Below are 19020 nucleotides of genomic sequence, written 5' to 3'. Positions count from 1 at the left end.
GAACACAAGTGTACAGTACACTAGCATTCAAAGTTACCTGGCCCCTTGTAATCGATAGTGATCGATTTTGTTCGTGTAAGTTTGGCTTCCTTAGTTATTACTTCTCTAAATAGATAGCAAAGATAATAGTCAAGTGTTACCAGTAGTACATAAATATACGTGCATTATATACTTCAAAATTTCATTCCCATCCAATGATTGCAAAAAGCATTAGGTTAGCGGAAAGCAGCTGATACTGTCAATTAAGAAAATAATTGACACTTAATCCACGTCATCATTTTCCCTGATACTTTTAAACCAGTTCAATAATAATGTCATCTATTGAGAACTAGCGAAACTCTTTCTAAGTTTGCCAATTTGTTGCAATATCTTTGGCTCTGATTTATACTTTGGACTGCCTTTAGTCTGGCCTCTCTTACTGCATTCAGGATCCAAGAGGCACTCAAGCCCTCCTACCACGTCAAGTTAGCAGTCCTGAGGAAGGGCCGCCCGCCCACCCACCCACCCACGCAATAACCTGTAAAATGAGGAAAAAACTGCCATGACCTGTAAAAAAAAAGTAAGGAGTTTACAAAAATAAAATAGTAAGGAAAATTTTGGAGGAAGCGATTAGGTCCGTGGCCCATTTCTCGTAGTATCATCCCGATATTTGTCTTAGCGTCCAAGGGAAACTGCGGTAAACCGTAGGCAGGATGAGTTATCGTATATTCTGGCGACTAAGGCCGAATGTACATAGAGATCAGGTGCGGCACGACCTTAGCCGCGCAGAGTCTGATTCTGTGTGCACCCGCCTTAGCCGTCAGTACACCTCTTCCTGGTTTCCCTCGAACGCTAAGATAAATGTCGTGATGAGACCTAAACGAAATGCGCTTCGGACCTATCCTCCAAAATGTTTCCTTAGTAGGCCTACTTTTCTTTTTTTGTAAATTCCTTATTATTCCGTAGTGTGTAGAAACGTTTCTTTTATAAATGTAATTTTACTCACTAGCTAGCTAAATAAATAAATAAGTTTATCCATGACCATAACGAAAAACATGCCTTTACTAAATATTTTTGCGTTTGTAAAGTAGGCTTTTATTCAACATTACTTTATTTCACTAGTGAGATAAAGACTTTACCTCACAGTTTGTACTTTATCTCACAGTTCATTAGTATTTTCCTAGTACCCGGGCACACACGTATACTTTTCCATTCAACTATTACTCAAGAAGTTAATACATTAGTTACTAGATGTCACTACCTCTACTTCTTTATTACCATTTCTTAAATATACATACACTCAATCTCCTTCCTTTTTCTCTATCTGCTACGTCGTAATTTGTGCATTACATCCATATCTAATATGCATCATTTTAAAATTATGTAATAATTTACCTTTTGTGCATTACATCCATATCTAATATGCATCATTTTAAAATTATGTAATAATTTACCTTTTGGGATGCAAGGAGACTTGAACCTGCGAAGCTGGGTTTATAGGATTTTAAAACACGCGTTAGCCAACTGAGCTAAACAGACACGATGATTAATTAAGTTTTAATATTCCTCTTAAGTTTACAGAAGTAAAATGTGAAATTATTTTAATCACATTAGTCCCGTGAGCACTTCTAAATAATCCCTGAAACTTAAAAAAGACAAAAATACACGTTTAAAATGAAAAAAATATATATTAAAATTATATAATTAATTATAATTTGTTATTTATCCAACGCCTTAGATATCATTCTTTACTAATCATGGCCTCCTACATCATGACCTACCTAGTAACGTATTGATTCTAAAATCCATGCCATGGTATGTGATTACATGAGGACTTATTTTCAACATATTTTCTTTTATAAAACATAATTTTTCGTTATGGTCATGGATAAAATTACGTATGGTACATGTGAGCGTGATCTTTATTGCACTCGTGTAATTTAAGCACTCGTGCAATAAAGATGCACTTACCTCACAAGTACCATAAATAACTATTTTACCTCATGTTATTTTTGTAGGTTATTGCCTGACTAGGGTGGGCGAAATCAGGACTACTTAATGATCGGGTGCGGACTGCCGGGAAAACACCAATGTCGATCATTAAAGTTTAACGTGCGGAATGAATAGTTAGAGAATTTCGGTTCAAAGCCGTCTAAGAAATGAATTAGCCTATGTTTTATAGTTTGTCATTTATTTTAATAACTTGTAAATATATTCCTACTTTATTTTATAAGATCTAAATCGCCTTTGAATTTTAAATTTAATTCATCTGAATCTTTTTTTCGTACATGACGTGCATTCGTTTCCTTGGAAACAATTTCCTAATAATGAAGAATGTTTCCATGGAAACTGCATTTTAATCTTTTTGCCTTAGAAAATCAAAACTTTTTAAAATTAATAGTAAGTTTAATTATCTACACTAACAATAAATCTGTAACCGAAATTTTTCTGATACTTTTCGTTTTTCGAAAAATAATTGGTGTTGACATGTATAATTAACAATCTTGAGACCGAAAATCGCTTTTTTTTATGTTTGTTTGTATGTCGGTCTGTGTGTCTGTCTGGATGTTTGTTACCTTTTCACGCGATAATGGCTGAACCGATTTATATGAAAATTGGAATATAAATTAAGTTCGTTGTAACTTAGATTTTAGATTATATGTCATTCAAAATACTTTATTTAAAAAGGGCGGGTTATAAGGGGGCCTGGATTAAATAAATCGAAATATCTCGCTTATTTTTTATTTTTGTGGAAAATATTACACAACAAAAGTTTCTTTAAAAATGATTTCCTATAAGTTTTATTCTGTGCAAAATTTTGATAGGACTGATATTGCTATGCTGTACCGAAGTACATATTTCAGTGCAGGAATTTTGCATTACCAGATTGCGAGATATATCTGTTTTAAAATAACAATGCTTTTTTTTTATCATGACCACGTCAGATTAATATACGAGTAATAAAGATGAAACAAATGAGTTTGCATTTATTTAAGGCGGCTTTGGAGTCCTTGGACAACAGTCGGATTAATATACAGATGATATATGATATGATATGTGTTTATAATATACTATAGTAATATACGTTACAAGAGCGGTATGTTGAAGTTTTCATGGTCGAGGAAAAGATTGAAAAAGCGAAACGTAGTTGAGCTTTTTTAATTTCCGAGAACATGAAAACAAACATACCGCTCGTGTATCGTACATTATTTTGTGCGAAGACCGTTTATTACATACCTGAAAGACGAATTTCTAATTAGTTGCAATGAAATCTCCATGTTGGTTTCTGTTTAATGACGGCAACTTCGGAAAGCCAAAATATCTTTCTTCAACATTGTTGCTATAAAATGTTTTCTGTGTTTACTATACTCCAGCAGGCCGTGATATACGTCTGTCTTTTTTTCCCCCCCAGTCTATAAATGCGGACTTAGAACAAACGGTAAGGTTATGTAATGATTTATTTTTCATTTTAATATTTTAACAATATTATTTACATAACATATTGCAGTAATAACATCGGCAAGTTTGTTGATTTTTTCACGGCTTCCTTAATGTTACTTGTATCAGGAATGCAATAAGTTTCGTGGAGTAGTAGACTTTACTTAATTTTTGCAAATATTTAAAAACAATAATTAACAGTGCAATTTAGGTGAAATTGCAGTGGTAAGTTTCCAATTTATAATTATTACTATGTTAAACGTCTCTAAAAATAATATGTTAAAAGCCTACAGCAGTAAAATGAATGTCGCGCTTAAGCGGTAAGAAGAGGGAAATTGTTATGTGTGTTACGTTGGGAATACTGAATGTGGTATTTCACACTTACCGCGTATTGGCTCTGTGCGGAAAACAAGCAAATACGCACGATCTCGCACAAAATATTATTATATTATAAAGAGAGAGTGTTTGTGTGTTTGTGCGAGGCAATCTCAGGAAACTATTTAATAGATTTAAATAATTCTTTCAACATTGGAAAGTGTAGTTCCTTTAGATTGACGTAGGCTTTATGTCATTACAGAAGCTCATAAGTGAATCGAGGACTGGGCACAATTGCAGATAAGGTAGGACTAAATACAACCTTACGTACAGAAAATTTTATATACTGTCGAAACTAATAATTAGCTATATGTACTGCAGTTAAATGTAATGCTATTTGGAGGTACCGTACTGAAATTTGTTGTCTTATTTGCGTTGCGTTTTTAATGAAATAATGAAAGCCAGAGACGGAATAATTTTACATATATACACGCGGCACGTATTAAGTATTAATTATTCAGTAACATAAAAGTACATATTTTTAGTGCTTAATTACGTATTTGGGTGAGCTACGGTAATGTATACTTAATAAGTAACAGATCTATGCAGTGCACAATACTTCATATTGAATAATTAACAAACCAACATCTTTAGCATGATTTGTGGTTTGTAGACCATCTCAAACCCCGAACTCCACCCCTCTGAGCGCAAGATATTGTATACTCGGTCAGTTATGGCCGAATGTTACAATAAAAACAATTAACAACATAGGTATTTCAGTCATAACGTCATACAATACCAGATGAAACTATGAAGTAATTACATGATTGAAATACGACTATTTGGTCTAGGGAGCATCCGTTTTCGTTGCAAGAATAATTAGTTTAACATATTTGTAAATTAGTCTTGAATACGTTGCGCTGCTGGAAAAGTTCTTCTTCCTGAGATTAAAGAGCCTCCACAACCAATTAAAAACTTAGGTAGCTACTTATAGTAGTACATCCGTTATTAACACACGTTTTAAATAATATAGGGCAGTACAACAGCTTATTTCAAATGGTATCATTTGGTGACAAAGCCTTCTTCCAGCTGAGAGTAACAACCTTCAGTTCTTACATATATATATATTTTTATTTTATTTGATTGGGTTATTTTACGACGCTGTATCAACATCTCAGGTTATTTAGCGTCTGAATGAAATGAAGGTGATAATGCCGGTGAAATGAGTCCGGGGTCCAGCACCGAAAGTTACCCAACATTTGCTCGTAGTGGGTTGAGGAAAAATCCCGGAAAAAACCTCAACCAGGTAACTTGCCCCGACCAGAATTCGAACCCGGGCCACCTAGTTTCGCGGCCAGACACGCTGACCGTTACTCCACATGTGTGGACTATATATATATATATATATATATATATATATATATATATAATTTTTCAGACGCTGTTAGGTTTAACATAATACCAAGCTTAAAGGAAGAATTAATCGAACAACTCCAGAAACTATTGCATGGTAATAACAGTTACATTCCTAGTTCTAAATACAGGGACATCATTTTATTTTTACTTCAATTTTTATTGTACCTGAGTTTTTGAATGTACTTCACTCCCACCCCTTCAACCGACTTCCACACAGATCTAAGGCCGCATATACAGTCATAGCAGCCACAGTACGTTCCAAAAATATGTTCGCATTTTCCAGTGACGAAAGAGCTTTCAATATTGAATCATTTTCGCACAGGTACTGTCGTCCATTTGCCTACGTCGTACCCCGATTTCCCCAGCCAGCTTTTATTCGCCAGCAAGTGGCTGGGCTGTCTTAGCTCTTTTCTGAGAACATTAATTTCTGTTAGGAATTGGACGTCTACGTAATATTATACAACTGTTTAAAATAACTTAAATAAAAGGGCCTCGTTAAGTAATTAACTGTCACGTGATTTCCCTCCTTTCTACGACCCCACGACATAACCACTTGGACGGACAGTAGATAGTATGTCTGAGTAATTTTATCTTTTCGGGCAGAAGTGAAGATTGAATTTACAGTACGTAAGGTACTCTTTTATAGAGTAGATACAGAATTATTTCAACATGAGTTACTAGTACGAAAAACCGGTAATTGGAATTAAGTACAATAGTCTATAGTGCGATAATATGCACATTAGAACTGAAGCCTATATCGAAATGTGTTTAATATCCATATTATGATTATTTTTCAATTTAACTTCATTCTCTATATTGCACGCTAATGTGTTGTAGACAGTATAATATACACTGCATAATGAATACGTCCACATGGACAGCTCAGTTCGTGAGTAAAAACACTCATTGTTAATACTGTACTGTATTTTGATTAAACAAAAACCTAATGAAAATGATGAAACTCAAAAGCGCAATATTTCCTAGTTTACATAAATGGATGAACTACTTTTCTTCCCTCCTATACCTAGTAAAGTGATTTGTTTGTATATTACGTCAGTATCATCGAACTCCAGTCGTGGAAGGGGATAGAAAACGGCGTTGATCCAGAGGTATAGGCACGTTAATATTAAAAATGTTAGTAAAAATAAAATGATGTCCCTGTACAACTTTGAAAGTAATTCAGGAGCAAACGATTTATAATTGATTATAAATTAATTATTCACTAATAACGACAAAGCTCTATTTGGACATATAAGTGAATGATATTTATTTATAACAAGTGCAGCCAAGCGCGCGGGTACGGCTAGTTTACAATAAAGTATGAAAAAGTGTTTTTAATCATTTCAAGAAATGTGTTACATTACAATAAGCCTACAAATTTCTATTTAAGAACCAAGAACAGACTTAAAAAATGGCGAAATATGCATTACTCAGAATCAAATTCTTGATATAAAAAAAGTCGAAAATATGATCTTTAACGTTCTAGTTTCCTTAATAAGTATCATACAGTTATCCTAAAAATAAGAAATTTTGATATTGTAAATCAGAAATGACTTTATTTATTTATTTATTTATTTATTTATTTATTTATTTATTTATTTATTTATTTATTTATTTATTTACTTATTTATTTATTTATTTACTTATTTATTTATTTATTTATTTATTTATTTATTTATTTATTTATTTATTTATTTATTCTCTTTGTCCATGTCTATGAAACTATGAGAAACTGGTCACATGAAATACATTTAATTGCATAGGTATTTTTTTAGTTTTTTTCATCTGATTATGTTTTTATTGCTTCCATAATGTATCATATTGTTCTTAACGGACTGATTTATCACTGTGGAAATTGATAAACTATAATATAAGTTTATGAGAGAAATGTACCTGAAGTTTGAAACGTGTATTACATATAAAAGTAATTTCATTAGTGTGTCAAGAAGCGCCTTTAGAACAAATCTCCAACTGTAACTGTATCAGTCTGTCAACCGTATCAGTATGGAATGCCTGATATAACTGTGCAATACATAAAAATTACTGTACTTTCTTTTAACGTTTTAATACATTAATAGAAAAGCAAACATTATTATAAAGATTTAATAATCATTAAAATAACCTATATTTGTTTTGTAAAGCAACCATAACTTGGCCTTTTGCCTGACTGAAAAATCGCGATGAACAGATTTGATTCATCCTGATCCGATTAACACGTGCGAGCCTACAACTGGTGGTGTCTTGTTTCCCAGTCATGCAGGAGAGCGTGACCACCCTGACCGTGCGAGACTCGGGCTCGGAGGACGACGGCTCGCTTGGGAGGACAGAGGAGCTTGAAGGTTAGTTCCAGTAGCTACAATACACCTGCCCAACACGCTGCAGCATTCAGCTTACATTCACAGTGAAAACTTAAAACGTAAACATAATAGTCTGACTTAGGGTAGGTACACGTTGGAGCGACGATAAACGATAAAAGAAGCAGCGATGCTATATCAGAGAGAATTGAAGCATGCATTGTCATTGAGGTGTGCATATTAGAGTAACGATAAAAGCGAAGATGCACGATAAAAGCGACGAAAAAGAAAAGTACCATTTTCTTCGCTCTTGTCGTTCATATGATCTCTGATTAAGATAATATTAATCTGTATAATTACCGGTGGTTATCAATATATCCGAATATTAATCGATTTATTATTATTTCGGATTATTAAATTAATTATTGTAGATATTGGCAAATTGATCAGTTGTGTATTTATTCGTCCAATGTTATGTGATCACAAGAACCAATCACAACACAACGAATTTATACTATCTTTGGGATGAGAAACGGGTTTAATTTTGTACGTATTTAAGTTACATTAACCTTGAACTTAGCAGCTGATATTTCCTATATATCTTCTTTCATTAAGTGGATGCATAGAATATCTTCTACTGACTATTACACTCTTACTACGTCATACTACTTTTGACCAATAAAACGGTACGAAAGGACGTATTTCAACCAATCATGGCTGCTTATCGCACAATTTTATCGCGTCCCTAGCATTTGTTTAATTTTATCGCGTCCCTAGCATTTGTTTCTTTGTTTGCCAACATTTGAAACTGCGCTGGTCTGGACGTCAAAAAAAAATGTATATAAAATTACAAACACTCCAGTCGATGCACAGCAGTTTCAAATATGACTCGCATTGGCATTCAAGAACAAGAATTAATAAAAATCACTTATCATACCTATGCATCTTCTGAAATCCGATTTACAAATAAATGAAGAGCACCATTCGGAAATCCTGAATAAGTTGAATACACCATGTAGGCCTAAATCAACGAGTTCCACTTCTATTACGCACACGTCCAATATAACATCAATTGAACCACCAACCACATTCAAATTTGAAAATAGTACATTCAATAATTATTCCTTTTAAAATTACTCATTCGGAAATTCTGAATAAGTTGAATACACCATGCAGGCCTAAATCAACGAGTTCCACTTCTATTACGCACACGTCCAATATAACATCAATTGAACCACCAACCACATTCAAATTTGAAAATAGTACATTCAATAATTATTCCTTTTAAAATTACTCATTCGGAAATTCTGAATGAGTTGAATATACCATGCAGGCCTAAATCAACGAGTTCCACTTCTATTACGCACACGTCCAATATAGAGTGTTAGTTGGGAGACCGGAGGGAAAAAGACCTTTAGGGAGGCCGAGACGTAGATGGGAGGATAATATTAAAATGGATTTGAGGGAGGTGGGGTATGATGATAGAGACTGGATTAATCTTGCACAGGATAGGGACCGCTGGCGGGCTTATGTGAGGGCGGCAATGAACCTTCGGGTTCCTTAAAAGCCATTTGTAAGTAAGTAAACACGTCCAATATAACATCAATTGAACCACCAACCACATTCAAATTTGAAAATTGTACATTCAATAATTATTCCTTTTAAAATTATTCATGTTTATTTTTTATGTCATCGTCGTTAATTAAAACTTTTCTAACACTTGTGTATATTAGTTAGGTTATGTTATAGTTTCTGCTATATGATATTATGGATAGTCACGTATCAGAGATTGTTCAATATTAAGATTTATTGAAAATCATCTGTCAAGTGACGTTGATTACTGGGATTCGGATAATTGAAGTGGAATGTTGCATTTTAATAAAAATGAAACTGAATCATCAAAGCCTTCTTGACTAGTAACATTGCCATCGTGTATAATAGATCGAGAACTTCTCGACGAGAAGGCATTGCTCACTACTGCCATCTAGCATGCATCTAGTGTAGGGGAAAGGAGGATTGTACCGCTCAGAGGGCAATCGCGCTCATGCTAATATATCTGCTTGGCAGTGGCGTAGCGTCAATGTAAGCTTAAAAGCTCAGCTTCCCCAGTTAATAATAATTTCATAATAAACCTGCAGTTTATAAACAAAATTATTTATAAATTTTAATAGAGTTTATATTTATGCGTTAAATATTGTGATGCGGCAGCTCAGGATGATTTGTGATGCAGCAGTAAACAAGAAGCCTGCACACACCAGCTTCCAAGCAGACTGGTTTCTTTCACTCATTCTTCTATGTAACCCACCCCGCAGATTTTCATCCCTTTCTAACTAACATACCCTGGTCGCAAGGCACGGAAGAAGCTAGCTTTTACATTGAAAGTTTCCGAGTTATCCCTTTCGTGAGTTGTGTTCAGTTGAAGGTTAGTGTGCATTGCGGCTGATATAATAAATAATGAGTGAAATAACAGTTCCTGACACCAATTTACTTGAATTTTTAGGACAATTCTATTATCGAGACTGACTTACGAACAAAAGTGCGATTTAAAAGACAAATGACCGTGTCTATTTGTTAGAGATATGTGTAAACCATGAAATCATATTTTACCATTTGAGGTCATGCCTTATTGATGTTACTTACGAGGTTCCAACCAATCTTCGGACTGCTGACTTGACATTGACTGCTATTTATTTTAAGACTATATCTTTGTAATACGTTTTCTCATATGTACACGAAAGACAACTTGAGTTAGCTTCCCCTGGTCAAAATTTCATGCTACGCCACTGCTGCTTGGTTTAAATTTTGAAGAGCTCAGGAGGTGATGCTATTTTGCGGACACTGTACTAAATGCATAGTAGTTGAATGGTTACCGTGGGAAGAAACATTTCATTGTTGTGAGCGAGAATATTTTTGTTAGTACTTTGTTATAAGAACACGTATATTTCAAACTGAGGGTATGTGAACAAATATCCTTTCACATTATGACCAATTAATATGTTTATGTAGGGGATAAAGTCAGCTTAACATTGATATATTTATAAACATCTGTAATAAGCTTCTTTCGTCGGTACATGTTAAGAACTTTAATATTGCTACGGAGGGTTGTGGCGCTCAAGTGAGCGGTATTACCCTCCAGCTGAGGTTACTTCCTTGCAGAAAACAGTCCATTTAAGCCTATATTCTTATATTACTGCAATAAAATGTTATTTAAAGCATACAATATGTTAAATATTATTATGCTTTCTATTTTAACGACGTGTGATGTCTCTATTTATTCTATTATTAATTAATTAACTTCGTAATTCGACTATTAACAGATGCCGAAAAAAAGAGAAAGGTGTACAAATAAGGCAGCATGGACAATGGAGACCATGAAAACAGCTTTGAGAGTAGTTTCTTCAGGGACATCAATTCGACAAGCACCTCGGCAATTCAATATCCCTTTCAGCACACTTAAGGACAGAGTGAAAGCGGGAAAGCATTATGCCACCTCTTTAGGTGCAAAATGTGCTTTCAGTGAGGAACAAGAAAATGAAACTGAAGAGTGTGTTTTGACGATTTCTAGATTATACTTTGGTATTATAGCTTCCGAACTCAAAAAGATAGTTTTTGAATATGCAGAAAAACATGAAATTAAAACAACTTTTGCAGAGACAAAAGGGAAGCTTAAAAAGATTGGTTTTACGGTTTCCTAAGACGGCATCCAAAATTGAGCTTAAGGAAACCTGAAGCAAAAAGCGTTTACCATATTCTGGCATTTAATAAGGATGAAATTCAACGAGTCTATAGCAATCTTGAGTCACTGTTTTCAAAATTCAACTTTCCAGCTGCGAGGATCTACAATGTAGACGAGACGGAGGTCTCAACTGCCCATACTCCTTCGCGCATTATTGCATCTAAAGGGACGAAACAAGTTGGCGCCATTACCAGCTGGGAGAGGGGCAAGAATATTATGGTCCGTTGTGCAGTTAGTGCTGCAGGACACTACATTCCCACGATGTTTATCTTCCCTCGCAAACGAATGTCACCTCAGCTACAGTGTGATGGACCTGCAGGAGCACTGTACAAGTGCTCTAAAAATGGGTGGATGACGTCTGAACTTTTCACAGTCTGGTTACAACACTTTGCAAAGGAAACCAGTGCTTCCATCGATAACCCTGTTCTCCTTATAATGGACAACCACAGCAGTCACACATCACTTTCTTCATATTCCTTTTGGAAAGAGAAAGCCGTCCACATCATTTCAATACCTCCCATAGATTGCACCCCCTTGACCTCACCTTCTGTGGAGCATTAAAATCAGCGTTCAACAAAGAATGCAAAACTTTCTTGAATACTCATGCAGCCCAAAAAAATCACTCCATACGACATTGCAAAGCTTTTCAATCAAGCATATGGTAGAGTTTCTTCTGTGGAAAAAGCGATTAATGGATTCAAAAGAAGTGGCATTTGGCCCTTGAACCCAAATGTTTACTCAGATGAAGATTTTATGGCTGCAATGAATTTGAGCCCACCAGGTGAAGGTTCAGTTCTTTCATTGATTGACAACGAAAGTAAGATTGAAGGAACAAGTCAGCAACTAGTATCAACCAGTGTGAAGCCAATATGTCACAATAATTTACCCACAATAACTTCTAAACAGCCGACGACCTCTCAAGAAATTCCATCGCATCCTTCTGCATTAGAAACAAATCAAAATAGAAAATCAATACCAATCACCCAAATATCACCTATTCCTGGCCCCTCAAAAACCAACAGTAAAAGAAGATCCGGGAAAACCAAACAGCATACTGAGATACTTAGAGCATCACCGATGAAGGAATAACTAGAAGTCTTAGAGAAGCGCAGAGCCGACAAACGTAAGACTAAGAAGTCTGAAAAACCAAAATCAACCATTCTTCCTTTATCAAAGATCAGGGCAAAGAAAATTTAAAACCCAAAAAGAAAGTTATTCGAAAGTACATCAGAAGGTGAACTGGATGAAGATGATTTGTGTGACGATGATGAATTAGACGACATTAATCCAAACACACTTCTTCAGGAAGTGGAAGAGATTTGCGCTGTGTGTGGAGAATTCGGTAAAGATGGTGAAGTGTGGTTTCGGTGTACTGTATGTGCAAACTGGACACATAAGGAATGCAGTGGGGTTGATCGATCACATAATTATAAATGCGATCACTGCACCTAAATACGCGTGAATGTTATTTACTATGTTGAGCGCCATTGCCCTACAGTGTCGGGCAATACCGCTCATTACTCATTTTCATTGTTTTACTAATAGTTCCCTAAATACAATACTTTCTTAAGCAAAACTATTTCAGATGTAAAGAAAACTGTTCAAGTCTGCATTTTGTGAGTGAAGTATTAAGATTGACCATTGTTTCGAAAACAAATAATAGTTTTCCTTAGGTGAGCGCCAATACCCTTCCTTCCCCTAATATTTGTAATGTTGAGATGGTACAATAATACATTTGAAGACAGTTGTATTTTCGTAAGTCAATTAATATTTTATTGTATTGGAGTACTTCGTTACTTCTAATCTTTATATACTTTCTTCTAATCGTGTAATAGTCAATTAAATCCCACTCGAGTTTTGATTTTCTCTAGATATATCAAAACGTCTAGTGAGATTACTGTTGATAAATCAAAATGTTCGCTTCCCGCGTCCTCGTTGCTCCGATATGAACACTTGATTCTTTGATAATACCAAAGCGTCACTAGATCATTTCTCTTATCGTTTGTCGTTGCTCCAACGTGTACGTACCCTTACACAGAAACAAAATGAGAAACGTGTAGTACGTTAACCAATTACATTGGTGCTCGATCGGTGTTATGATTGATGGAATCGATTGTGGGGAAGAATCAATAATTACTATATGTACTTTTTGCCGAAGCAGTAAGTTTGGTTCACATTCTGCCGTGAAATTTGACTTTCGATCTTCTGCTACCATGTCATCTCTGTCTTTCGATTGGCTGAAGTTTTCGCGGTGAAATTGCGATATCCTCGCACACCACACACGGGAGACAAAACATACCGATATTTAAATTATTGAAACTAACATAAAAAAATAACCTATCGCTCTAGAGACACAATGTGATTACTGCGCAAGTTACCTACTTAATAGGTATCTAAAGATATCTAACCCCTACTAATCGATAGAGACTGAAAATTTGTTCGTGTAAATATGGCTTCTTTAGTTATTACTTGCACGAATAGATTGCGAAGGTAACAGTCAGTGTCGCCAGTAGTGCATAAATATGCCCGCATTATACAGACGTGGACAAATTATTAGACTAAATGATTTATATGTGCAACAAAGCTGTACTTATCTGTAGAAATAATGAACAAAAATGTATTTTGCATAGAAATAATGAACAGAAAATTGAGTCTTGAGGTTACTAATATTTTGTGAACATTTCCTTATTCTTTATTAACACGTTGATTTTGTCAGGGATGCTGGAAACCAAAGTTTGACACTTTCTTTGAATATCAGCATCATTTAGCCAGATATCAGACAGTGCTTAAATGATTCCATGTTTTGTTGTAAGCCTCTTTTTGTTCATTTTCTTCTTCAGTACAGATCACAGATTTTCAATTCTGTTCATGTCCGGTCTTCTTGCAGGCCATGGGAGAACAGACTGTTGAATATCTTCTGCAGAATATCATTAAACACCAGTAGTACCAACATACCCAGACAAAATATACTTAACCATTGGAAAAATATACCAGAAGATGTAAACAATCATATTTACAACAACAGAGACTCTGTGAATTATAATGAAAGTTGATATGACGAATTATGTTTCCAAGAGAAACGTTTTTGTCTAATAATTTGTCCACGTCTGTAGAATTCAAAATTTAATCCCCCTCTAATGATTGTAAAAAAACACTAGGATAAGCGGGAAATACTGACGCTGTGAATTATGAGAATAGTTTATACTTAATCTACATCATTGTCCATAATACTTTTTTATCCGTCCCAGTAATAGTATCACCTATTGTGAACTAGCGGAACTACTTCAGTTTGTCAATTTTTTTTTTTAAATATGTCTTTGATTCTGACTTATCCCGTTGTTAGGAAGTTCATTTACACCATCAGAAAATTCTAGATCAGATATCTTTGAACGCCAGTGTACATAACACTGCATACTGAATTAATTAGGAAGGCGACATCTTTAGCACGACATATATGGGTTATTATTAATAATATGTAGGCCTAATCGTAGTCATAACAACTTCGTGAAATACGAGATGAAACTAAGAAGTAATTAAATAATTAAAATACGATCACTTGATTCAAGGAGCATCAGTTTTTGATGTAAGGAAAATTAGTTTAACATGTTTAGGTTAGGTTACGATATCCAGATAATTTAAATATGGTAATTTGGCCCAGAAAGCACCCGTTTTTGGTGCAGGGACAATTCAAGAATACGGATGAAAAAGGGTATGAGGCAGATTTTTGAGAAAATGAGTTATTGACGATTTCGTGCATTTCTAAGGCTTACCTATCGGCTAGTACAAATAGCACACGAGTCCCAATGTTTATTTTAAAGATAACAGTAGCCTACTTACAACTTTATGATGCAGTAGTGAAACATGTTTCTCTGTTTGGAAGCATAGCGAGATTTTATGCTTTGCCAATGGTATGACGTTGAGTGTGTACAGTACTGGTGCAGCCACCAGTTGTGTTGTTCAACTCATTCTGCGCGCAACTATTGAGACTGTATGTGAGGAAGTGTGAACAGATCTAGCGTACGACGTCAGGTTTAACTTTGCCAAACAAAACTGCTGAATTCCAGATGTTTCGAAACTTACATGTCTATGATAATCCATGTTGAATCTTTCGTACACTACTTTTAACACTTGAATATAAATAATTGATTAAATGGCGATCTTACTCGTGTTAATTATGTAAGCATGTGTGGCTTACAGCTGTTTCTGTGTTACTTGAAACATAGAACAAACATACATACTCAACAATGAATACAACAAATATGCAGACAATAAATATATTGGCACAGATACGTAGACGACATACTCATATTATACAAAGGAAACAAACGACAAATACACAAACTACACCAATACATAAACAAAATACAACCAAAACTCCAATACACACTGGAACTTGAAAACAATAACTCCATAAATTTCCTAGACATCACTATAACAAAAGTTGACAACAAACACACCTTCAAAATATACAGAAAACCAACCACCACCACCACCACCACACATACACAACACATCTAATCACCCCACACAACACAAACATGCTGCATTCAGGTCAATGGTACACAGATTACTCAACATACCCATGAGCCAACAACACTACAATGAAGAAGTGAACACAATCAAATACATAGCACAAGAAAATGGTTACAACCCAAACCTAATAGACAACATCATAAGGAAGACAAAACAAAAACTCAAGAAACACAAAAACACACAAAACACAACACAAACACAAGAACACAAGAAATACATCACACTAACATACGAAAACAAAAACACACACAAGATCGCATCCTCATTCAGAAAACAGAAATACAACATAGCATACAGAACAGAAAACACACTACAAAGACATCTCAACATACAAACAACACAAACAAATAAATACAACCACACAGGCGTATACAAACTCACATGCAATAGTTGCGACAGTTTCTACATTGGACAGACAGGCAGATCATTCCAAACTCGATACAAAGTACACATTAAAGCAATAACCAGAGGACACAATACATCTACATATGCCGAACACATAACTAATGCTAACCACACATACAATAACATAAATACAGACATGGAAATCCTACACATACAACCCAAAAACCAAAACCTCAACACACTAGAACAATACGAAATATACAGACACACTAAAACACACCATAATCAACTTCTCAACATACAGATCAATTTCAGAACACACACACTATTTGACACAACTCTTCATCACACGAACGCACCCACACAACAGGCAGCGAAGTTGAGGTAGCCCCGAGATCTAGTTGGCTCTGAGGATGGTGTCAAGTAACACCGAAACAGCTGTAAGCCACACATGCTTACATAATTAACACGAGTAAGATCGCCATTTAATCAATTATTTACATGTCTATATTTTAACCAATCGTCCCACTGCTGGGCCCAAGTTGAAAGATATAGGCCTACAAAAGTTGATAAACAATTGTTCCAGCTTTGTATCAGCCATTCTATGACTCCTTGACCAGAAAGGCTAACGAGCAGGAGAACTCTGTATCAGAATAATTAATAATAAAAAACAGGATAAATCAGACGCAAGATTGTTTGATGATGGCTTGGACAATGTGCAAGATCCTGGAAGTTTGAAGTAAAACAGATGTTAAACTCATGTCGCATCTATCTATCATCCAGAGCATAGATCAAGACTAATTTATTGCAACATTAGATGGAAATAAGGGGAATTTTCTTGCTATTACACTCGAGTCTGACATAAATGGGCATAAGTCAAAGTAATTACGATGCATGTACATAAAATTATTTAAGGCCAAATTAAGAAAGTATCTAATGTCTCGCGCCTTTTATTCTGTAGGTGAATTCATGACATTCAATAACACTGTATGAATATTTCTGTCTTGTATTAAGTATCGATACTAACCCCTTGTGCTGTATTAGTATACTATATTGTAAAATTCTTCTGTATATATTTCAACTAGACCGTGACTATAATTAAGACTTTATAGAGGTATTAAGATTCTTTTGACATTTTCCATATTCTAGCTGTGAAGCGATGTACGAATGCCATGGAATACAATAAATACAATACAATATAACTCCCGTGAAAAAACAATATTGCAATAAAGAAATGTACACATGCAAATTACACCACATACTATGCCCAAGGCAAATGGCAACATCACAACTCCTATATTTTCAAAAATATTCAGTTTTTCCTGTCTTCTGTAAAATTTGTTTCTCTTGACTCGTGCCCTTTTTCGACCGCACCCTTGAATTTGTTTTAATATGTTTCTAAATTAGTCATGAATACACTCCAAACCAATGTGAATATAGCATGTATTGTGTACGAAGAGAATTTTTTGTGTTAGCCGCTTTATGCATCATAAAATAAATTAAAATTAACATGGCACATAACCATTATTTTAAAAAATACAGGAAACAAATAAGTAAGTAATAAAAAAATGTGTATCTTACGGAATAGTTAATACTTGATATGTGCCGCTCATATATGTATAAAGTCATTCCATCTGTCACTTTCTTTTGATCATGAAATAACGCAACTCCGACACAGTCATGTGTGTGGTGTGGGAAGATATCGAAGTGGCATCGTTTTTGCTTTGAATAAAACTTAAATTTAAAAGCTTAACAACGTTCTAATTTGACGTCATTACAGTTTCGTAAACCTAAATGTATTGTGAATGCTGTATTTATTGGAATATATCATAGCCTTCATGTCGGCGTTTTGTTTACGTATAAGTTTTCGTTGTGGATGTAACAAGGATTTCAGTCTCTCTACTGAATGGGAAACATATCATTATAGTTAAAGGTGATGACATTATTTATTTGTGGTCACTCTTGTAACATAATTTTAAAATGTGTCGTGCAGGAGAGATTCATTTCAAACCATACAGGTTATTCAGTTTCGGTGAAACGACGATAAAGAGGATATTGGGAGGTGGAAAGGAACTGGCCACTCTACTCCATTATCTCCTGACTTAGTTGCCTCATGAATGATGCCTTATTGGTGTCACTGATTTTAGACAGTTGACTAAACAACAATAGTGGAATGAGGTCAGTATGAGGAGCCGAAATTCTCGGACGAAATCTGTCATTTGCTTCATCCCACAGAAACTACTAGGAATCGAATCCTGGCTCCTAGGCGTAGAATCATCAGCGGATTGAGCAGTGTCACGGCTAGGGTTGCCAACTAGCTGGTATTTCACCAACATGGCTGGAAATTTTGGCGGATCTCGATGGCCGGTGTCAACCCCTTACCGGCCCTACCTGTGCCCGGTAATTTTATTAAATGAGTTTCAGAACTTGTGATAACAGTTTTTATCATGTAATGCTAAAAGGGTTTTTCTCTATTTCGTGGGACATTTTAACCTTTAATTCAGAGCAGCAGAAGATAATATGGGAATTTTTCAGTTTTCTTCAGTCTAAATACTTGATAGGTTGTACACCAAAAGTGAAAGACATTTTAAGTATTAGACAAAAACTAAGATTGTAACTAGATGAACGTGCTTGTTAAATGTCGCAGATTCTTCCGTCGTGAAAGATGCATATTTGACAAGTTTTATAAAATAGTGTAAATATTTTCAGGATAGGGATGCCTCAGAAAAATCTCCACAAATAAGAATGGTAGTTCAACACATGTTTGCTATTCATGCAAGCAATTCTTTTGTGGAGCGTGCATTCAGTATCATGAATATCTTGCAGAATAATGGGAGGAATCATTTAACTGAGAAAACAGTAAAAGCTGAACTTTGTATAAAGAAAAAGCTTGAATTTAGTTATGTAGAATTCTATCTCCGAAATGGAACTATAAAAGTTGGAGAATTATCCTTCGAAGAGGTG

General features: G+C 35.0%; 1 protein-coding gene across 8 annotated transcripts in view; it reads left to right on the top strand.

Moving 5' to 3' along the window:
- magu (SPARC related modular calcium binding-like protein magu) overlaps nt 1-19020 on the top strand; it is a 310140-nt gene that overhangs the window by 267977 nt on the left and 23143 nt on the right. For 5 of the 8 annotated variants that reach the window (XM_069836155.1, XM_069836154.1, XM_069836149.1 and 2 more), the window contains one exon: nt 7401-7487. The exons of the other annotated variants lie outside the window; for them this stretch is intronic. In XM_069836155.1, the coding sequence (XP_069692256.1) occupies nt 7401-7487 (87 nt within the window). The remainder of the gene's footprint in view (nt 1-7400; nt 7488-19020) is intronic. 8 annotated transcript variants of the gene reach the window in all.

Source organism: Periplaneta americana, chromosome 9 (assembly GCF_040183065.1).
Source record: "Periplaneta americana isolate PAMFEO1 chromosome 9, P.americana_PAMFEO1_priV1, whole genome shotgun sequence".
Lineage (NCBI taxonomy): Eukaryota > Metazoa > Arthropoda > Insecta > Blattodea > Blattidae > Periplaneta > Periplaneta americana.
The sequence above is the reverse complement of the archived record's forward strand: the minus strand, read 5'-3'. Positions and strand labels throughout refer to the sequence as shown.